The 21,285-nt window shown below is 36.2% G+C and overlaps 6 protein-coding genes and 1 pseudogene across 6 annotated transcripts; 4 read left to right on the top strand and 3 right to left on the bottom strand.

Moving 5' to 3' along the window:
* Positions 1–369: 369 nt before the first annotated feature.
* On the top strand, positions 370–2,161 carry LOC112592568 (zinc finger MYM-type protein 1-like). The gene is made up of 5 exons (XM_025336674.1): positions 370–592; positions 937–1,209; positions 1,371–1,566; positions 1,707–2,028; positions 2,096–2,161. The coding sequence occupies exons 1-5, from the start codon at positions 370–372 to the stop codon at positions 2,159–2,161; spliced, it is 1,080 nt and encodes a 359-aa protein (XP_025192459.1).
* Positions 2,162–2,858: 697 nt separating this feature from the next.
* Positions 2,859–5,243, top strand: LOC112592566 (piggyBac transposable element-derived protein 2-like). Its single transcript, XM_025336673.1, has 3 exons — positions 2,859–3,421; positions 3,509–4,767; positions 5,170–5,243. The coding sequence occupies exons 1-3, from the start codon at positions 2,859–2,861 to the stop codon at positions 5,241–5,243; spliced, it is 1,896 nt and encodes a 631-aa protein (XP_025192458.1).
* Positions 5,244–5,394: 151 nt separating this feature from the next.
* On the top strand, positions 5,395–5,981 carry LOC112592570. The gene is made up of 2 exons (XM_025336675.1): positions 5,395–5,621; positions 5,698–5,981. Exons 1-2 carry the CDS (start codon positions 5,450–5,452, stop codon positions 5,979–5,981), a joined length of 456 nt encoding a protein of 151 aa, XP_025192460.1. The 5' UTR covers positions 5,395–5,449.
* A 3,107-nt stretch (positions 5,982–9,088) lies between these two features.
* LOC112592565 lies at positions 9,089–11,289 on the bottom strand. The gene is made up of 4 exons (XM_025336672.1): positions 11,236–11,289; positions 10,858–11,085; positions 10,203–10,801; positions 9,089–9,290 (listed from the first exon to the last, which is right to left on the bottom strand). The coding sequence occupies exons 1-4, from the start codon at positions 11,287–11,289 to the stop codon at positions 9,089–9,091; spliced, it is 1,083 nt and encodes a 360-aa protein (XP_025192457.1).
* Positions 11,290–13,006: 1,717 nt separating this feature from the next.
* Positions 13,007–14,319, bottom strand: LOC112592564. The gene is made up of 2 exons (XM_025336671.1): positions 13,815–14,319; positions 13,007–13,710 (listed from the first exon to the last, which is right to left on the bottom strand). The coding sequence occupies exons 1-2, from the start codon at positions 14,317–14,319 to the stop codon at positions 13,007–13,009; spliced, it is 1,209 nt and encodes a 402-aa protein (XP_025192456.1).
* Positions 14,320–18,206: 3,887 nt separating this feature from the next.
* Positions 18,207–19,577, bottom strand: LOC112592563. The gene is made up of 2 exons (XM_025336670.1): positions 19,544–19,577; positions 18,207–18,928 (listed from the first exon to the last, which is right to left on the bottom strand). Exons 1-2 carry the CDS (start codon positions 19,575–19,577, stop codon positions 18,207–18,209), a joined length of 756 nt encoding a protein of 251 aa, XP_025192455.1.
* Positions 19,578–19,799: 222 nt separating this feature from the next.
* LOC112592569 lies at positions 19,800–20,335 on the top strand (annotated as a pseudogene).
* Positions 20,336–21,285: the final 950 nt, after the last annotated feature.

Raw genomic sequence — 21,285 nt, 5'->3', positions numbered from 1 at the left:
ATTATTCTAATTGAAAAATTTATTTTTAATATATGAATCACAAAATAAATTGTACAAAAAATATTCTATGACAAAAATTCAATTTTACAAACTTGTCATAACATGGAACCATCATAATAATTATACTTTGTAATATACTATTATTAATAATACGTAATAATACTCGTATTGGTTGTTTATCAGCAGTTGTCCCGGTACTATGAAATTCCGTAATAATATTCTATTTTTAACTAATTATGAAGTTAATCGATAGTTGCCATAATTGACGAATTCTAGTATTTTTGTTTTTCGCCACTTATTACATTCAGTATTTGTTATTTGAGTGGTTAACGGCTAACGAGTTTAATTATTTAATTTTTATTGACCATTATGTCTAAGAAATTATTTGCGATCTTTAATGTGAATAAACCGTCTATTGTGGCCCCGGTTTGTACTAATGTCACAGACGATACTGACCCAGACGACTCTTTAAGTAGTCTAGGAAGTATAACTACAGTTGAATCTACAAAAGTAAAATGTGTCGATTTGGTACCTAAGACTTGTGATCTAGGAACTTTACTGACTGGTCCATCTCGTCCGGTACTTGAGGCAAGTATAAAACCAAATTATTTTAAATGGTTTGTAGTTTATTGTACATTTATAACTATAATTTATGTACTTTGTACCTACTATAGTCGTATCCAAAAACTGTTTTTGGGAAACAAAACCGTGGTTTTAATTCCGTTTATTATTCAAGCTTTAATTGGCTAAAATATAGTATTAAACGTGATGCTATTTACTGTTTTTGCTGTCGCAATTTTAGCATAGCAAGTGATAATAATGATTTTACGTTTACGAGTATTGGATTCAACAACTGGAAAAAAGCAAGTACCTATTTGTTTAATTATATTTTAACTATTTTTATTATATTTAAAAATGTTTATTGTATTTATATAGTTATCCGGTCAAGAGGAAAAAAAGGAAATAGACAGAGTAAATTGCATGGACATTCGACTAGTAAACAGCATTTAACTTGCATGGCCAAATGGGAAGCTTATATTTCTACTACAATAACAGGAAGTGTCCACTCTCAAGTAGCATCAAGCCACAAGCTTCTCGTAGAAAAAAATGCCCAATATGTTAAAACTCTTGTTGATATAACATTATTTTTGAGCTGCCAAGGATTAGCGTTTAGAGGACATGAAGAATCAAGGCTCTCACTAAATCAAGGTAACTAACTAAAATAATTAAACATATATTACAATTTAAATTTTTTCCCTGCTAAAAGATTATCTAATAGATATATAAAACATTATGTTTTATAATATATAACATTTAAAATACCAGATACATTTTTCACTACCTATAGACATAATATATTCTTGTTACAGGAAATTTTAAAGAAATTTGCAATTTAATTGCAAAACACTATCCAGAATTTGCAGAAAAGTTTCAAAATACTACCAATTACACTAGTCATACTGTGCAAGATGAGTTGGCTAATTTATGTGCTGAGAACATAAGACATAAAATTACAAAAGAAATTGAAGACACTAAAGTTTTTGGTATAATGTGTGATGAAGCTAGGTAAGAATCTAACTTTTAAATGACAAGTATACAAAATTAAATTTAGTAAAGGTTTAAAAATTATTTTGATTATAACCAAAGACCCAATGAGAGAAGTACTTTCACCACCTACCAACTGGATTTTTTAATTTTTATTTTAGGTGTTTTAAGCAAGAAAAAATGTCTTTATGTGTAAGGTATACTGTTGGCCTTAATATTGTAGAACGATTTCTGGGATTTATTGACGTTTCTGACAAACAAGATGCTGAATCCTTAAGTGTCCATATATTTGCTTACCTTACTAAAAATAACATGGACACGTTTCATATTGTGGCACAATCCTACGATGGGGCAAATGTTATGTCTGGAAAGTTCAATGGTGTTCAGGTTAAAATTAAAAATAAATTTCCATATGCCATTTATACGCATTGTATGGCCCATCGTATAAATCTTGTAGTAATCGACATGTGCAAATATGTTAAGGTAAATTGTAATTTGTTGAAAGTGTATGTTTTAGCTGTTTTAAATATATATTTTTTTTTTTGTATAGGAAACTAGGACTGTTTTCAATACCATTGAAGGGTTATATATCCAGGACTGTTTTCAATACCATTGAAGGGTTATATATCCGTTTTTCTCATCCAACTAAAAACCAAATGCTTGTTGACATGCAAAAAAAGTTGGGAATAAAAAGTATCCACATTGGTTGCTTAAGTGATACTAGATGGAACTGTCGGTTTAAAAACTGTGAAGCAATATTACATAATTATAAAGCTATTATAAATGTTTTACAGCAAGAAATAGACAATCAAACTGATAGAAATGCAAATGAAGCTTTAGGTAAATTGTGTGAAACATTTAAAATAATTGGATTTTAATATTTAACCCTTCAATGCGTTGTGTTGCATCAGTGCAACAATCTTTAATATTATTATTCTAGCTTAATTATTTGTACTTTATGGACATAACGACATCTAGTAGCCATTTCATAAACTATATTAAACGATGAAACAATCGAAACGATTTCGATATTAAATGCAGTTGATATACAATCGTTCAAAATCGCAGCTGTTCTACAAATTGATAAGCTGTATCACTGATGTTTTGACATTTCTTTTATTGGTCAAAAATAAATATATATTATTGTTATAAAATAGTTCATGTGTTATTAGGTATGTAATGCTTTAATTTGGAGTATAATTAGTACCATAGAGCAAGTCTTCAATTAGCTACAGGTATAAAATAGTTTGTTGCTCTTATGCAACATCGCGCACAAATGGTACAAATATTTATCTGCTATGTATTTTAGAATCATGAACGAATTTATCGACGACGTAGAAATTGCACGTCTAGTTGCTAATTGGGACGTAAGTGACGACGATTTAGATTTTTCTGACGAAGATGATATGTTTTATGAATCAAGTTCGCAACCGAAAAATGATTTGTTGGTAAATGAATACTTGGATATTGATAATTTACCCATTTTATATGAAAATGAAGGGGAGTATGTAATTATTCCACAAGGCGCTTCTGTTGCAAATGCTTTACCTGATGAAACCCAGTCAAATTTACCATCGTCTATACCTGATTTGCCTTTAGATACACTCACTGAATTAGCTGAAAAAAATAAATCATTTACAATACCCACTGTTCAAAAATCCATATCCAATCGTATTATAAAACCAAATTTCTTACGTTCTTCTGTTGGCTTATATAATAATAATACTAAAAGTGCTTTTCCCAAAATTTTAAAAAAAACACAAGAATTTTTGAACTTAAAATGGAAAGAAGGGAATTTAGTAACTTGTCCATCACTTCTCAGTCACAATGAAAAAAAATTAAATAATAATATCACCGAAATGACTACACCATATCAGTTTTTTTCTTATTTTTTTGATGAAAATATACTAACAAAAATAAAACACGAAAGTGAACTTTATGCTTCACAAATTAATATAAACAGTTCATATTCCGTGTCAACAAATGAGCTCAAAAGATATTTGGGTATTTGCATTTACAATTCTTTATGTATAATTCCAAATATCAGAGACTACTGGAGTGACCATTTGGGAATACCTCATGTATATAACTCACTTAGTCAAAAGAGATTTGAAGAAATAAGACGATATTTTCATTTTAATGATAATACCTTAATGTTATCTAGAAATGACCCAAATTATGATAGGTTACATAAAATACGACCTATAATTGATCATTTAAATAATAAATTCAATTCTATATCGCACATTAGAGATTTATCGATTGACGAACAACTTTGCGCTACCAAAGGTAAAAGTTACTTGAAACAGTACATGCCTGCAAAACCCCACAAATGGGGTTATAAATTGTTCGTTCTCTGTGATGTCAATGGGTTTTCTTATCAGTTTGAAGTTTATAGTGGACAAGAAAACGAGCAACGTTTCCGTTTGGTAAACGAGCCTGATCTCGGTGCTTGTGGAAATATTGTTTTGAGGTTGACTCGGAATGTTGACAAAAATAAAAACCATCGTTTGTATTTCGATAATTACTATACAAGTATACCATTGATGTCGTATTTATATGGAAATGGAATTATGTCACTGGGGACTGTTAGGAAGGATCGTTTGCCTAATAATACATTACCAAATGAAAAAGTATCTAAACTTTTAAGTCGTGGTAAATCATTTGAATATATATCTACATACCAAGATGCTCCTATATCAGTAACATGGTGGAAGGACAATAAACCTGTAAATATGTTATCAACTTATTGTGGTTCACTACCAATGTTAAAAACCCAAAGATTTGATAAAAAAGCTAAAAAAAAAATTGAAGTTGATTGCCCTAATGTCATAAAAGAATATAATAGATTTATGGGAGGCGTTGATTTATTAGACAGCCTTATAGGTCGTTATAAAATACGAATGAGAACGCGTAAGTGGTTCATGCGTTTGTTTTATCATATGGTGGATATGTCAATTGTTAACTCTTGGTTACTTTACAAGAGAACAAAACTACAGCTTGGAGAACCAGTAAAATATACATTGGTTGAATGGCGTAAGGACCTAGCTTTTACTCTCACTCGTCAAGGATTCCAAAAGTCAACCAGAGGTCGCAGATCTACATCTTTTGAGCAAAGTTTAAAAAAAATAAATAGAACAAGACCAACAGTACGTCCTACTAAAGATGTAAGATTAGACAAATGTGATCATTTTCCAAAAACCTATGGGAAAAGGGGACGTTGTAAATATCCAAACTGCTCAGGATATACAAGTTTTAAATGTACAAAGTGCCTTGTTTATTTATGTGTTACAAAAACCAAAAATTGTTTTTATGAATATCACTGTTAATTTTTAAATATTTATATTTTAATTGTTATTAAACTTTATTTGTGTAAAAGTAAATTTTTAAAAAGTGATAAAAAGCGATGTGATAAAAAAGTGTTAAGTTTATTTTATTTGTATAACAAGTTGTTTGATTTTATTTTTTGTTTTAAATTTTTATATACTGCACAAAATATTGCCAAGTATATTAAATTGTTTTTACTTATTTTAAATATTGTAGTATTTTTATTTACAAAATATTATTAAGAAAAATGTATAAAATATTTATACATTACTAATATATTATAATTACAAATTTTAGGTCCGTTAATGCGTGATGTTGCACTGGTGCAACAATCTGAAAATCGTTTGATTTTCCCAAAAATAATGACTTAAGATTTTTTATTTTATTTTATATGAATTCAGCGACTTAAAATTAGTTATCCAATGGATAAATTTTATCCAAAAAAAAAAAAAATCACGCATTGAAGGGTTAAATGTTTTTTTTTCAAGGTATACTTACAAATATGTCAACAAGCACATTTATTGTTAATTTGTTTATTTTAAAAGATATATTGTCTACAATAAATATTCTTTGTCAAATGCTACAAGAAAAAAATGCAACACTAGGCAAAGCAGCAATTCTTATCAAGGGTGTTTTGCAAACTTTTGAAAATGGTAGATCTACTCTTGCTTTTAATAATTTATGGTTACAAATCCAAGACTTTGCTAAAGACTACAACATTAATTTCAATGTACCATTTCAAACACAAAGTAAAAATTATTTAATATTTTTATAGTTAGGTGTAGTCTGTAGAAAGTAAAAATTATAAGTATTTTTGTATTTTAGGATTGAAACGAATAAGAAGAGAACCTAATAGACTTAATGATTTCGTTTTGACTACTGCTACTGGTACCGAAGAACCTAATGAAGTTGATAATGCTACTGCTGAAGATTTTTTTCGTGTAAATGCATACTTTAAAGTTTTAGATTCCATTATTGTCAATATGAAGAAACGGTTTTGTACAGAAAGTTTGGAAATGGCTGAATCTATTGATAACTTTTTTAAACTGAACATTGAAAAAAGCAAATTCTTTATTGACCACTATAAGGTATACCTATACTATAACTAATGTAATTGTTAATTGATACATTATTTAAACTTTGTATAATTGACTAACATAGTAACATCTCCTAAAATACCCTGATTTTCATACATGAATTGGCTGATAAGACACTTACTAATTTCACACTACACAACATTTTAATATTAATAATAAATAGTAACACATTATGACTTATGTATATCTTTTTATTTTCTAGGATTTATTAGATGTCAATTGTTATAATTTAAAATCCGAAATTACTGTTGTAAAAAACTACTTGACATTAAAAACTGGAAAAGATGATATCTCCTTAGAGGATTTAAAAACATTTATTATCAAGAATTTCTTTTTTTTTTTTTTTTTTTCCTGTTTTAACCGACGACGCCGCGGGATCTGCTTTCGCATTGCTTCCGCGGCGCCGCCATCGTTTATTGACGGTATCAAATGTTAATACATACATGGGAGGCAGACGGGACAGCTCCCCGACTCAACCCGTTCAAGCATTTTCAAAGTTTTGCATTAACAATTAAATTTTACATTAACAAAGGTCAATCTGAATTTTATGCATTACAAGTTTTACTGGACTTCTTTCTAACCTTCTCGGGCCGACCGGAGTCCGCCGCCCTTGAATTCGCGTGCCTGTCATCCGATTGGCGAGCTGACCGGAGTCCGCCACTCTGGATGTTTCGTTCTCCATCAGGGCGGTCGCACGTTCCCCTATGCCCTTCGCAAGGCCTCTTCCTCGCGTTCATCTTTTTCCTTGGTCGACAGAATCGTCTCGACCATGCGGATGAACTCCAGGCGATTAGTTTTGAACTGTTTGATGATTCTCCTTCGGGCTTGAGCGTTTTCTGGCAAGTCATGTGGCAGGGGACCACACAGTATTTCCTCAACGTCGCCCGCGTTCGGGGATCGCCTCATAATCTCAGTCATTCGAACGCGGTCGTCAACCCATCTCGAGCAGGTAAAAATCGTGTGCTCAACAGTGTCGTCGGGGTCGTCGCAGTATACGCAATAGCTGTCATCCGCTCGATTAAACCTCTTCAGGTAGCTCCGGAAGCACCCGTGCCCCGAAAGCACCTGCGTCAGTCGGTAAGTCAGGGTTAGCGGTGGCTTTGTTAACCAGCGCCTAACGTCAGGGAGGAGCTGGTATGTCCATCTGCCTCTTTCAGACCGGTCCCACCGAGCTTGCCAAGCTGCAATGCTGATTTTTCTTTCTTGGTTTTTAACGGTGCTCGGGACAACGTCAGTCTGGTCGTCCAGGCGAACCCGAATTCTAGCCCTTTCTGTAGCTAGCAGGTCTGCAGGTAGCATTGAGGCCCCGCCTTCGGGAGGCATGAGCATGCCACCGGGCGCGTCCCCAGGTTGCGGATAGGGGAATGTCCTACAGATATGTAGGATAGCCGCGAGATAAGCCACACCTTCGGGATGGACGAATAAGCGGTCGCGGACAAGCTCACCACCGGGGGAACGATCGACCGCCGGTGTCTCGGCAGATCAGGAGCACGAACGAAAACAAACAGACGAAGCGAGACTGACTTCGTCAGTGGGTGGCCAAGTCACTACAATCATTATGAACATTACAACCTACAATGATGAATCTCGTCCCGGAGCCCTCCTACAGGGAGGGGACTCCGGGAGACGGCGACTGGGGGTGGCTCGCCCCAGGAGTCATTATCGGCAAGCCAAATCCCGAGTGAAGGAGTGTCCAGCATGGCTCCTCCACCCGGCAATACTACTGCTGAGACGATAAGGAAAACGGAAACAACAGGAGATATGGGCAACGGATTTGACTCAGTGGCGCTGGCAACAGCTAGCAGGTTGGCGGATAAGGAGACTCCGCAAGACCGCGGACGCTCAAACAAGACTCCTAAAACGATAAATATAGGAAGTCTTAAAGAGGAAGAACTCCTATTTATGATTCAGGGGTACATCAACTCGATGTCAGAGTTTGCCGAAAGAACGCGTAACGTTCACAAAGAATTGAAGGACACCCTGAAAAACACAGGAATAGTGATGAAGCAGTATGTTAAAGTTAAAACTACGGGACGAAATACAAATGCGATAAGCAATATAAATACGCAGATGAATGATGCCTCATCGCAGACAGATATTGTCACTGAAATCAAGAAGCGGAGCAATGACGTATCCATACCGTGCGAAACGAGACGCCAAGAACCCGAGCTCCTTGGAGCGATGTCGGAACTCAAGGAGATGATTAAAACACAGAACGTAGCCATCGCCGAAATGGCGGAACACATGAGCGCCATAGGGGACATACAAAAGGAGCAACAGCTGCAGCAACAACACCTACGGCAGCAGTTACAGCAGCATCAACAACAGCAGCCAAAGTTGACGTTTCCGAAGCAGGAAACGCAGAAGAGCCCAAAAAGTCAACCGAGCCAGGAGAAGAAAGCTCAGAGCCCTGAACCAACAACCAAAAGGCAGGCCCAGAGGCAAAGGATGAAGCGGAAGCAGAAGACAAACACGGACGAGCAAGAGCCACTAGAGGAGAACCAGCTGCCTGCTCCCGACTATAAGGAAACCGGTAAGACAGACTGGCATGCGGTCAAGAAAAAAGGCACTGGGAAAAAACTGGCCAAAGTTGCACCAGATGCAATTATAATAAAAATAACTGAGGACAAGACATACGCCGACACCCTAAGAAGCCTGAAGAAAGGCCTTAACGACGCCGGGCTAACGGATGAAGTTGGAATGTCAAGGAGAACAAGGAGCGGAGATCTGTTCTTACAGTTAAAAAAGAAAACCAACAAAACCTCCCAGGTAAGAACCATTGCAGGAGACACAACAGGAGCCGAAACTTATCTCCAAACAACCACTGCCGCGGTAGAGATACGAGGCCTGGATACAGATGTAACTCCAGAAGAACTAGTCGCTGCAATATCTTCTAGAACGACGAACGCTATCAAAATAGATGACATCAAGGCTATTAAACCCGGCAACGGAGGGAAATCAATAGCAGTGGTCATTCTTCCGGCAAGAGCATGATTAGGAAAGGATGATTGACGTCACGGAAATGGCGTGATGTTTCTAATCCAATTAGGTAAAAGCATCAGTGGTCCGATTTGGTGGCGTGATATAGTTTTAGGCCACTGCACTTTAGAACTACGTTTTTATACTAAAAACGTCGGTTTTCTACACCCGTCATCACCAACGAATACGACTGCTATTTCATTTGCATTACCAGTTGGTGGATTGTATCGCCAATGGTCATTATTTGGGTCGGCGATGATGTGCATTGTCACTCTTCTCGGTCGCACCGTGGGATCAGCAGCAGCATCTTCTTGTTCCCTTTGCCATACCTGTCGCATGGTCCTGTAACAAAATAATAATACAGTTATCATCTGTACATATATATATATATATGCAAAATAAAAATAAAACCATAAGTGTGGTAGTGTTTCTTCTTCTTATTCAGAAGTCTATATTATGTATTATTATATTATATAATATGTTAGCATTGTATGTATTGTATGTATTGTATGTATTGTATGTATTATTATTGCTAGCATACAGAAATATATATATAAAGTATATGACGCTCAGTGTAATACAATACAAATAAATAAAATATGCTATAGAGGTGATGATTAGGTTTAAGTCTCGTTTGGTACAATATGAGCGGTTTAACGGTGATTAAAATTGGTCAATAATTGTATGTATATATATTAAGATGAAATAAGAATATGATAGTGCATTGGTATCATAAAATCACACATGTTAAATTGTATTCTTAAAAAAGTAGATATCTTAAAGAGTGAGCAGTGAATAAGATGCAAACTACGTACATCATCAGAATAAGAATAATTATAAATTATATGAGTATATCGCAACACAATATTCTGAAATAATAATGAATTAATTAATAATAACAACGAATTAAGTTAATTTAGGTAGCGAGTGCTATCATAAATGTGTACATGCAAGCAATAGAATATCGATTGAAATATATTAACAAAAAACTATATGATTAATTTTTTTTTTATACAACAACAAAAAAATAATTAAAAGTGTCGTACAAATATAATGAGTGATGACAATAACGAATACAACAAATCCACAGTACACTCAAGTGCCATCATTGAGTTAACTTATGTAACGATTGTTATTTTTTTATGCACATTTTATGTACATACATAAAATATTATTATTATGTGTGTGTTTTGATTTTCAATGTGATGGGGTCTGTTTATAAGTGTAATGAATGTATATTTAATGTATTATTACTGAAAAGCCACTGCAAACGGATTGATTTGCCGTAACAGACTGTCTAACTCTGTAATCAAGTTCTCCAATAATGGACGTTGGCGTGGCTGTTGTGCCATTAGAATCCCATTGGCCTCCCCGGATTCAATGAAATACAACTCACAGTTACTCGGTTGCATCATTTCATTTCTGACGACATCGTTAGAAATCCTACGATACACCTGCCCGTGAACAGTAAACACTTTTGGTCCCCGACCTGGCAAACGTCTTGGGTTGAGGTCAATGGAAAACGCAGCAAACGCCAAAGTGTTGTTGTATCGTCTGATTTCTTTTCTAAAGTGTCTGGCTACCTGTGAATCATCTATTAACAAACGAATTAATAACTCTGGAGGTTGACCCAACACGCGGTCACCCGTAATAGCCATTTGACCATTATTGCCACACATTGTAAAATGAGTCCTTCCAATCTTCTCACACCGGAAATGACGGTCATCACAGTGAGCGCAGACGGCATCCAATGGTCCTATGTCGTGCTGTTCGGGAAGTTGGTGTTGAACGCCAGCCGGACGGTCTCTAACAGGCACACGTGCTATGGGAGCACCCAGGGGAATCGGTATGAACTGTAGTTTAAACAACAAAGTCATCTATTTTTATTTAATGTGAAATATACACTGACTTCATCGTCGACGTCTGATGATAAAACGTCGAATACATCTATGAATTCATATACTGCTGCAGCGTCAGCTGGCAGCATATCTACAACCTCAATGTCCTCTAGGGCTTGTACCAACGGTTCTTCGTCTACGTCCGTCATGACATCATCGATTTGTACTTCAACAATTTCCACGTCCATGTCTTGTTCGCCGTCTGGCGCTGCAATCATCTGGTGCTGATTTTGTACTACCTGTAACATTATATGAGGTCAATTTTAATGTGTATCTGTATAAAATCATTGAAGTTTGAATTAAGAGCTATGTGTGTAAAAAAAAAAAAAAATGTAATAACAAATTAATGAATTAATGCCATATTTTCTTAACAACACATATCATGTCACGCTGAGACAGAAATGAGCTCCAGAGAGTAGTTCATACACAAACGTTTCACCCATGCTTACCAAGAGCCTCTAGGGAAACGTTCCACACACATATTCTCTCCGGTTTAGTATTTCAATACTAAGTCGAAACACTTCTAAAAAGTTTATATTTTAAAGTTATTTTATATTTAATAAATTGTTAAAGTAAATATTAATATTTCGTTATTAATACTTAAAACTCAAACCTCTACTCTTCCTATACTACGACGTTGTACTTGACATTGTGCATTCGTCGTTAAAGAAGCATTGCAGTAAACTACGTTCGAGTGACAGCGACGGTTACTACATAAAATTTGGTGTCAGGTGTGGGGTCACACTTCTTCAAACGAAAATTTTTGGCTTGCTCAAAAAAGTAGTTTGAGACCCGCCGACGAATCCACATTCACGGACAACTCGAAAGAAGGAAGGAAGAGAGTTCTGCGGAGCATATCAGCACGCAGGTCAGTCCAGAGAGGACATTATTCAAGGGCGTCCAGCAAGGACAAATCAAGTTCAAGCGTCCAGCAAGGGCAAAATGAACTCAGCATCTCAAGAAAGAAAAAGCCAGCTCAAAATGCAAAAATTGTAAGTCATTTGAATATTATTTTGTATGTCTGAGGGTATAGATAGGAATTGGCAAATCGTAGCTTACCACCCAGAATCACTTAAAATAAAAATGACTAGCACAAGTAACACTACAGACAATTTAGGTTTTGAGGGAGCATTTAAATTGGTACCTTCTTTCTCAGGAGGTACTGAATCAGAATTAGCGTCATTTGAAACTCGATGCGAATTTATTTTTAAGAATATTTCCGACAACTTAAAACCGATTATATTAGAAGCTATCTTAGCACAATTGAAAGGTAATGCATTTAAGGCAATAAGGTATAAAGAAATCACAACTTGGGATGAGTTAAAAAGACTATTTAGAACTATTTTCGGTTCTGCGCATTCGGTATCATATTTACAAGTACAGCTTAGTCAAATGAGACAAAAAGCAAAAGAAACGGTTAAAGAATTTTCCATTAGAATAGAAAAAACTGCACACGAATTAACACACGCGTTAACAATAGATAAACCACGGGTAGAAGCGAATATAATCGCACAAACAGTGCAAGCACACGCATTAAGCGTATTTATAGCAGGTATATCGCAATCTATAGGAATCATATTAAAAGCGCGTAACGTAAAAATTTTTGAAGGGGCAGTATTACACGCAATGGAGGAGAAAAAGTCAACCGATTATTTTAATAACGCGAATGGCAATAATTCTAACAAAAATAAATTTGATAAAAATAGTAATAGAGATAACAGCGCGATTAAACGGTATAGGTGAGTTGATTCCCGAGACCTTTTTCATGTATTAGTTGATTCCCAGGTCCTTAAAAGGTACGTACGAGTTGATTACCGGGTCATTAAGAGATACGTACGAGTTGATTCCCAGGTCATTATATATTTTATTCAATATTTAGTAAGATATTCAGCCTATTAGCATAACCCAAGAAACACCACGAGGAGGTTGGCTGACAAGTTTCTCAAAAATGTTGTTTTTTTAGTTTTTTTAAATTTTGAAAATCATTTAATTTTTATTTATTTATTATTTATTGAATTATATTATATTTATTATTATTAAAAACATTTAGTTATTATTAAAAACATTTGGTAGTAACTAGATAAAAAAAATAAAAAAAATAATTAATTTGGTAAAAATTTGTAGCACATTGTTTTTATAAATTGGTATCTGGTAATGAGATTACCAGTATACCGTGACATCTCTTCTCTTAAAAAAATTTGTTTTTCTTGATGTTTTTTTAGATTTTTTAGTTCCATTACTTCCGCATTTAATATAAGTTTCAGATTGTACTTCTAACAGCTCATTTATAAATAAAAAAATATTTGGGTGCCCACTATAAAAACAACTGTTGAGCTTAGAGTGAAAACTCTCACAACTATTCGTAGTTCTATTTAAAGTAGTTGAGAATTGAGCCCATATACTTGGTGGAAAACTAGCTTCTGGAGAAATATAATTGTCAAATACGTAGTCCATAAACTCTTCAATTCTTTCGTCTCCTGTTGGTCGAATTGCCATCAACTCGTCTGTAAAGCAATCAATAACTTCTATTGGCCTTAGAAAAGGTAGGCCAAAAAATAATTTCAAAAAATTACCGGTCTCGTTTTCTGAACTAGTGTCTTTGTAAATTGCCGAGAGACCTAGATTCTGAATTTTCCGCCACCAACTTTGGGCTAGATGAAATCTGCACCCTCGTATTTGTGATTTTGGCCATACGCTCACTACTGCCATATGAATCGTAATCTCAAAATCTATAAATACTTGAACAGATGCGAGTGTCATACCGTGCAAACTACAGTGATCAACCAAATATTTGAACGCTAGCTCGTAAGTGATCTTTTTTTTGTCGGGAAGCAAGAAAAATACAAGTGGAATATATACGTCATCTTTAAATCCATGAATGGTAAAAAGTTGAGTAAAGTATTTAGGGCAGACATTAAAAGTCCCATCCATATAAATGTCTGTGAGTCACATAAAACGTTCAAATTACGTTCAGTAGAAAAACCTATAATAGAACTCACGCTATTATTAACAAATATAAACTGTTCATTGTCATTAGTTGTGTAGTTCATAGATTCTAAAACTGCGTGAGTTTCCATGGCGCTTTTTGGCAGTGAAGGATGAATAATAGAACGAGCTCGATGTATATTATGCCGTATTAGAGATAAATCATTATTCGTTAAAGAACTTATATCTCCGTGTTTCAACTCTCTGCGAATTAATTTTGAAGGCTTCGCAAAAACATCTTCAACAGCTTTTCTTTTTAAGGAATTGCTCAGCGCTTGCCGCTTACTAATATTTTCGTCAATTTTGTCATGCTTATGATCTGTGTTGCTTTCTATAATCTTACTATTATTGATTTTTAAATAACACTTACAGTTACTCTTGCTACATGTCCAGCGTTGGATATCGTTTGCCAGCATTTTATGGAAACAAAATGCATATCCATCTATTGGTATTAATGGTTTAGACTTTTCACTCAATATAAATTCCATATTTATTCAAAAATGTACACTTCGAAAAATACACAACAGTTTTAACACAACGACACAATTTACGTTGAACTAATAATGGTTGTAACAATACTGGAACATTCCAAATATTCTAGATTATGTTCAACTATAAAAACTGCTATCTAACTATCTAAAATCAATTATTATGATAAATAACATATACGTTATATATATACGTGGGTTATAATAATGACGATAATCTTTGATAAAGCGTTCGACCAACAAGCATTCGCGTGCGACGTGTAATGTTTTTTTTTTTTTGTAAATTCGCGCTTGGTCTCGGTGGACATAAGAGCGAGTTGAGTGTGACGGTTGAACTCTTTACGGTCGTAAACTCTTTACTCGTGCAATCTATTGATAATTGATATACAATAATAGGGAATCAACTCGTACGTACCCTCTAATGACCCGGGAATCAACTCAACGGTGTCGGTGCAGGTAAACAGGTACCCGGGAATCAACTCGTACGCAGCCGCCACCGCGCTAGCAGGGGGTCGTCTCGGAGGGCACGGGAGGAACCGGAGCCCAGGGGAATCCGGGTGCTGAGGACCCCCGTCGCCCGAAAAAGGGCGGAGACGAGCTGGCGGAATAGATCGGCGTGACGAGGGCACGACCGAGGACGGCCCTGGACTTAACAACCTGTGGACCGATAAAAACGACTCCCCGAGAGGGAGTCGGGCCATAAAAGTATTAGACCGGGGCCTGGACTTGAGTGACTGGGCCGGGGGACCGCCGCTCGCAGCCTAGAAGGCGCTCACGGAAAAAATACCGGGGGACCACCTTCAGGGGTCTCCCCGGGCGACCCTGCCTGTTAGGGGGGAGGGGTCGGGGAACCACCTATGAGATTAAAATCTTGGAGGGGGGATAGTCGGCGATTCTGTTTGGGCCGACGCGGTGGCCTGCCCTTGGCTGGGTGGTCGGGCGCAGAGCATGGTCTTAGGGCCATGCCCGGTGCTAGAGGGTCGGACTCCGCCCCGAATAAATGGACCGCCCCCTCGGTTTACAAGGGAAGTCCGGTGACTTGATCGACGCCGGACCTAGCAGACCCGCAAAAAACTTATGGACGGACAGATTAACATGGACACCCCCATAGACGGGGGATCGGATCCGGGGGCCCCGCCACCTGCGTCGTTCGTAAGAACGCGGTTGGAGCTGTGCGGCCCGATACCTGATGTGAGCTCGTCTAGCGACGCGGCCGTTGCGGTGAAAACCTAACCTAACCTAACCGAAACAGGGCCCGGCGCCACAAACAAAGAGCTCGACAGAGAAGGCGAAAAGCCCGTATCCGCGTGTTCAAAGCTAGGGACAGTGAGTCCAGCGACTGCGCACAAGAATCGACCTTAGGCGAATTGGTAATCGACGATAATATGCGTAACCCGGAAGGTCTCTTCGTACACACGCCCGTCCACCACGAGCCGGAGCTAGTGCAGGGAGCAGACGGTCCTCCCGAAAGTGCCACCAGGCTGGATACGATCCCCGCCCAGGCGGTGGTCTACAGGACCGAAGAAAAAATGATAAATTTCATTCAAATTAACGCGGGCCGCGGAATGGCGGCCACGCACTAGATACACAAACTTCTGGTAGAATTAGCCATAGACGTTGTGCTAATCCAAGAGCCAGCGACCGATGGTACGGGAATCTACCAGCTACACAGGCATCCCCTTAGGGTAATCGCGGCGGGTCGATGGCCGAAGGCTGCCGTTGTTGTCGCGAACCCGGCCATAGGAGTCCTCGCTCTTAGACATCTCTGTACACCCCACTTGGCCGCGGCCACGCTTACGGTGGGACAAGTCAGCTTGACGGTAGTATCTTCATACTTCCAGTTCTCTGACCTCACCCAGACACACGCCGACGTGCTCGGGTCCGCCCTGGACCAGATCCGTGGCGCCGTGCTTGTCTGTGCGGATGTTAACGGGGGGTAACTCTTTACTCGTGCAATCTATTGATAATTGATATACAATAATAGGGAATCAACTCGTACGTACCCTCTAATGATCCGGGAATCAACTCAACGGTGTCGGTGCAGGTAAACAGGTACCCGGGAATCAACTCGTACGCCGCCCGATTAAATGCCATCGTTGCGAAAGATTCGGTCATTATGCTAATGAGTGTAGGACTAGCGAGCGTAAATTACCTACTTTTAGGAATCCGAATAGTGGACAAAGTCCAAAAACCGATTTTAAACGCGAATATTCTAGTAAGTTCTGCAAATACTGCAAAAAGACGAATCACAATATTAGTGAGTGCCATTTATTAAAACGTAAAGAACAAAATAAACCCGTAGGAAAAAATGAACAGGAAAATCATGATAGGACTATCAGTGAAATACAATCGGGAAGTAGTGTTCGTATAATAACACCAATAAAACAGGAGCATATTACGTGTTATTCGGATAAATTTATTAAAAACGAAATTAAATTTCTAATTGACAGCGGTTCTGAAATGAATCTTATAAAAATCTCAAGTTTAAAAGGACACAAAATGGTAAACGAAAAAGATAAAAAACAAATTAAGGGCATTAATGCAAATCCAGTGGAAACAGTAGGATTGGTAATAATTCCAATTTACATCGACAAACAACTTTTTACGGTTAAATTCGATATAGTACACGATAATTTTCCAATACCTGAAGCAGGCATAATAGGCATCACGTTCTTGAAATTAAATAAAGTCGTTTTAGATTGGGATAAAAAAATATTAATTATACCAGAAAAAAAAGAAATAGGTAATAATACATTAATTATTCCACTACGAAGTAACTGCGTGTTACAAATTAGAGCGGACGAACAAATCGAACACGAATTAATTACGATAGAAAAATACGAAATTAACGAAGACGTAATCATAGCTAATAGTATCAGCCCGGTCAAAGGTGATAAAATAATAACGCGGCGGCCTACGTGAGCGAATTCGACGCGAACGCGGTGCGGCGCAATTCGCGCGAAAATTCAAGCGATCCGGCGCGACGCGATGCGGCAACATTGTCCTACGTGCACCGCCGATCTTCCGCGGCGACTCGCGGTCGATCAGTCGGTCCATGAAAGTCGGTACTTGCGTACGAACACAAACACAGTTTTGTCTTTGTAAACCAACATACCAACAACCCAATTTACATAATTATTATCATTATCACTACCCAATATCAATAGTACATTGATCATGGACGTACGAAAAGGGTTTTTAATGAATAATTCGTACCTTAAGTACAAACTCATGAAGAAACTCCACCTACGACAAAGAAATGAAACCAACATTATTTATCTAGAAAGACATATTCATGGAGAATTTCACCACTTATATGAAGAACTGAGAAGTCAATCATTGCTTTTTAAGGAGTATGCTCGAATGTTACCCACAACTTTTGATTACATCGTGGACGCTATAAAACCTGTTCTGCAATTAAAACCTACTAATTTCCAGCAACCTATTTCAGTCGAAGAACGATTGATGGTGACTTTAAGGTAAAAGACAATATTTGTTATGTATTTATAATATGCAGTAAAACCTCGATAACTCGAATCGATCTGGGGCAAAAAAAAATCGAGTCATAGAAAGTAGTCTATGTACAAATATTGAAGTGTCGGGGCCCAAATATTCCTTTGAATTACTAAAAATTTGACTTATACATGTTCGAGTTATCGTGGTTCCACTTTATTTAACTATGAGATAAATTTGTAATGTTATGCAAATCTAAAATATATTTATTATTAATGTTAATAATGTAGAAATGTTAAAAAATAAGTTTTTACTGCATATTGTGATCGCCAAATGTAACATAAATTTAAGTATAGAATAAACAAAAAAAAAATTACTAAATCATAATATTTATTTCAACTTAAGATTTTATAATAACTTCTTGAAGTTAAAGTTTATAAGGTTTCATAATCTTTAGGGAAAAATGAATTTTGTGAATCAAATTGTGGTACTTGTTGTTTATTTAAACTTGACAACTCCTTAAGAAGTAGCTCCTGCATCTGTGTTCTAAAACGTAACTTATTTAATGATGGCAACTGTTTCATGTATGGTAACATCGATTTGAACCAAAGTAAGTCATCGTCATTGTTATCCTGTTGATCCTGTCGCAAAACTTGTATCTTCTCTCTCTCTAATTGAATAAATACTTCTAATCCATCATCTTTATGTTTTCGTTTTTGTTTTGTCGTAGCTGTTGTTGAGGATGAGGCTGAAGAGATGCTATAATTATGTCTTGCTTCAGTTTCATTTTCTGTTGTCATGACCGACTCGGACTGTTCAAGTTCAAATCCCTGAAGTTCAGGGTCATCGAGAGTAGTGCTTTCAAAATTATTTTGTGTCATGTTTGTGTCAAATTTGTCTCCCTGACTAGCGTATGTAGACTCCGACGAATCCATTAGATAGCTTTCTGCTGATTCCTCTGGTTCAATAATACTTCCGTCTTGTTTTCGGAGTTTTAGAATAACTTTTAAAAATGACAAGGACTCAAAATATGGCCAAGTTCCTGTATACTCCGGTTCATTGTCAGCGTTAGCTCCCGAACGAGGCTTGGGAATTTTTTTTAATTCTTTCGCATAAGTATCCCTTAAATTTTTCCATTTTTTTTTGGCCCCATCAGCTGAAATAAAAAAGTATTGAAACTCTAGGTTACAACAAAAGTTGAAATGGTTGAATGTATTTTTTAATCAGGGCTTCAAAGTTATTTATTGCGAAATATTTATTTTTATAACTAAGATTTGCAAATTCAATACAAGATATAAAATAATGATTTAAAATTGAACTAGTATATTAAATCAAAAAAAAAAGAAGGTAAGTGGATGTCGCTCTGCTGTACAGTAGATTACGAGTGGGTCACTGTAATGGAAAATATTAAATTTGAAATCAATTATATAAGATCATTATCGAAGAGGGACAAATGGACGTAGCCGTTTGGACGTAAATAAAAATAAAAATTAAATTAAATAAATAATATTATTATTATAATAGATCATCATCAAAATATATAAAAAAAAAAATTGAAAATAAATAGTTCTGGTTTGTGCTTATAAATTATTAACCTTCCAGCGGACGCGCTGTTGTAAATAATACAACAGTTTTATATTTATTTGTTTATTCAACTTTTATTATTTTTTTATCTTATCGGCGGTCATGGGTATTCCTTAATGTTATTATCTACGTTTAGACTATTTTTAAAGTGTTTCAGTTCACTTTATTGCAGACATCGACGAAATACTTATAGTGTTGTCACAAAATACAACACGCGTCATTTCGTGTACCTACGCCAAACAAAACGCGTCATTCGTTGTACCTGACTTATTATTTTGTAATTTTATTTTTGTGTGGTAATAAGAACAAAATATGTAAGTATTGTTTTATATCAATATATAATATACATTTTAATTTTTATAATAATATGTTTTATTATTTGTATACGTTTTGGTACGTACTAATAATCGATATTATTTATACAATGTCTTAGGTCGGATCATATGACAGTTGAGCAAATTCAAAGTTTACTGCAAGACATTTCAACTGAAATAGACTGTGTTGATGACCAAGAGAGTGATAGTGATCTAAACATCGAAGATGTGAGGTAGTGACCACGAAAGCAATTCTGAACAAGATTTTCGAACGAAGTCAGATCTAGGAATAGTTTGAGGACAGTACTTCTACATAGAAAGATAAAATCTAAATGAGCAAAAAAGTTTACAACTTCAAAATTAGGCAGCTTAATATAATAAACGTGGTTCCCGGTCAAAGGTGTTAGAAATATCGTTAGTGAGATAGATGCATTCTAAAAATAATTGATCGCTTGACGCGGTGACGAAATCGTAACGTGCACTTATATATTAGTAAGGAGACCGAGTTCAATACTCTAGACCCGAGACTGCTTAGATACTTCAAGGTGTGAAATACTGGGTTATTTGGACTTTTATTTTTGATTGGTATAAAGAAAGCTCATCATGCTAATGTAAAAGAATTATGGTCGGCGGATGGTTCTGGTATAGAAATACTAGGCACTTGAGCTACAAAGATTTTGTTTTGATTGTCGCTTTCTACGGATTTGACATCGCGAAACTAAGGCTAAAGACGGGCGATTGATAACTGGCTTCATTCGTACTACATGCTTTGACCTTTTCTTGAAAAATATCAATCAGAATTATAATTGGGAATACTTCAGTTGACGAATGTTACACCATTTCGTGGTCGGTGTCAATGATACAGTATATCCGCAAGTAACCGGCTAAATATGGCATCAAAATATTTTGTCATAGATGCAAAAGCGATTACAGGTAAAATACGTTTGACGGCGTCGTGAAATAACCACCTGGTCCGTATGGGGTTTCTACTCACCACTTGATATCGTGAAACGATTAGTAACACCTCGAAACTTAAACGAAATCTACTGCTGACAACTGGTATACCAGTATTCCACTCAGATTCCAACACAAATTATAACTGGAACTTTTAAAACAAGCGAGAAATACTCTACAGAGTTTTTACTAGATAAAATAAAGAAGTTAGTTGAGCGTGTTCGTACTCAAAAATAAACAGTAGTTTCATAGCCGTACCTCGAAAAACAAGGCAGTATTTTGCTTTCAACTATACCGCTGATTCAAAATTGATGAAACTCGTAAACCAGAAATAGTATGGATTATAATTGTACCAAAGGTGAGTTGATACAGTAGATAAATGTATTGCGGCATATTCGGTCTCTAAATTACAAAAAGTTGGCCACTTGTAATTTTTATTCTTTGATGGTGTGCTGGAATAAATGCTCAGGTATATTTTCATATACTCTAAACATATATGCTCCTAAATGAAGATTATTTTTGAAAACATTGGCATTTTGATCTAATGAAGGTTTAGGCACACTTCTCGAGCTCAAATCCTGATTTACCATCAGACATATCATCTTTTGAAAATAAAATATGCTGTTCCAAGTACATCAGATGCATCTACAACCCCATAAAT

Source organism: Melanaphis sacchari, unplaced genomic scaffold, assembly GCF_002803265.2.
Source record: "Melanaphis sacchari strain LSU unplaced genomic scaffold, SCAv2.0 Contig1798_pilon_pilon, whole genome shotgun sequence".
Lineage (NCBI taxonomy): Eukaryota > Metazoa > Arthropoda > Insecta > Hemiptera > Aphididae > Melanaphis > Melanaphis sacchari.
The sequence above is the reverse complement of the archived record's forward strand: the minus strand, read 5'-3'. Positions and strand labels throughout refer to the sequence as shown.

What these genes read in the sequence shown, in the direction of transcription:
- LOC112592568 (XM_025336674.1), top strand. Translation starts at nt 370, where the DNA reads ATGTCTAAGAAATTATTTGCGATCTTTAATGTGAATAAACCGTCTATT. An exon ending in AAGGCTCTCACTAAATCAAG is followed by an intron (nt 1,210 to 1,370) that starts GTAACTAACTAA and finishes TTCTTGTTACAG; the next exon opens with GAAATTTTAAAGAAATTTGC. An exon ending in ATAATGTGTGATGAAGCTAG is followed by an intron (nt 1,567 to 1,706) that starts GTAAGAATCTAA and finishes TTTTTATTTTAG; the next exon opens with GTGTTTTAAGCAAGAAAAAA.
- LOC112592566 (XM_025336673.1), top strand. Translation starts at nt 2,859, where the DNA reads ATGAACGAATTTATCGACGACGTAGAAATTGCACGTCTAGTTGCTAAT. An exon ending in GAAATGACTACACCATATCA is followed by an intron (nt 3,422 to 3,508) that starts GTTTTTTTCTTA and finishes TAATATAAACAG; the next exon opens with TTCATATTCCGTGTCAACAA. An exon ending in CTATGGGAAAAGGGGACGTT is followed by an intron (nt 4,768 to 5,169) that starts GTAAATATCCAA and finishes TACAAATTTTAG; the next exon opens with GTCCGTTAATGCGTGATGTT.
- LOC112592570 (XM_025336675.1), top strand. Translation starts at nt 5,450, where the DNA reads ATGCTACAAGAAAAAAATGCAACACTAGGCAAAGCAGCAATTCTTATC. An exon ending in TGTACCATTTCAAACACAAA is followed by an intron (nt 5,622 to 5,697) that starts GTAAAAATTATT and finishes TTTGTATTTTAG; the next exon opens with GATTGAAACGAATAAGAAGA.
- LOC112592565 (XM_025336672.1), bottom strand. Translation starts at nt 11,289, where the DNA reads ATGGGTGAAACGTTTGTGTATGAACTACTCTCTGGAGCTCATTTCTGT. An exon ending in GAGCTCATTTCTGTCTCAGC is followed by an intron (nt 11,086 to 11,235) that starts GTGACATGATAT and finishes ATAATGTTACAG; the next exon opens with GTAGTACAAAATCAGCACCA. An exon ending in CCGTTTGCAGTGGCTTTTCA is followed by an intron (nt 9,291 to 10,202) that starts GTAATAATACAT and finishes ATTTTGTTACAG; the next exon opens with GACCATGCGACAGGTATGGC.
- LOC112592564 (XM_025336671.1), bottom strand. Translation starts at nt 14,319, where the DNA reads ATGGAATTTATATTGAGTGAAAAGTCTAAACCATTAATACCAATAGAT. An exon ending in TATAGGTTTTTCTACTGAAC is followed by an intron (nt 13,711 to 13,814) that starts GTAATTTGAACG and finishes ATGGATTTAAAG; the next exon opens with ATGACGTATATATTCCACTT.
- LOC112592563 (XM_025336670.1), bottom strand. Translation starts at nt 19,577, where the DNA reads ATGACGCGTGTTGTATTTTGTGACAACACTATAA. An exon ending in ATTTTGTGACAACACTATAA is followed by an intron (nt 18,929 to 19,543) that starts GTATTTCGTCGA and finishes TTTTTATTTCAG; the next exon opens with CTGATGGGGCCAAAAAAAAA.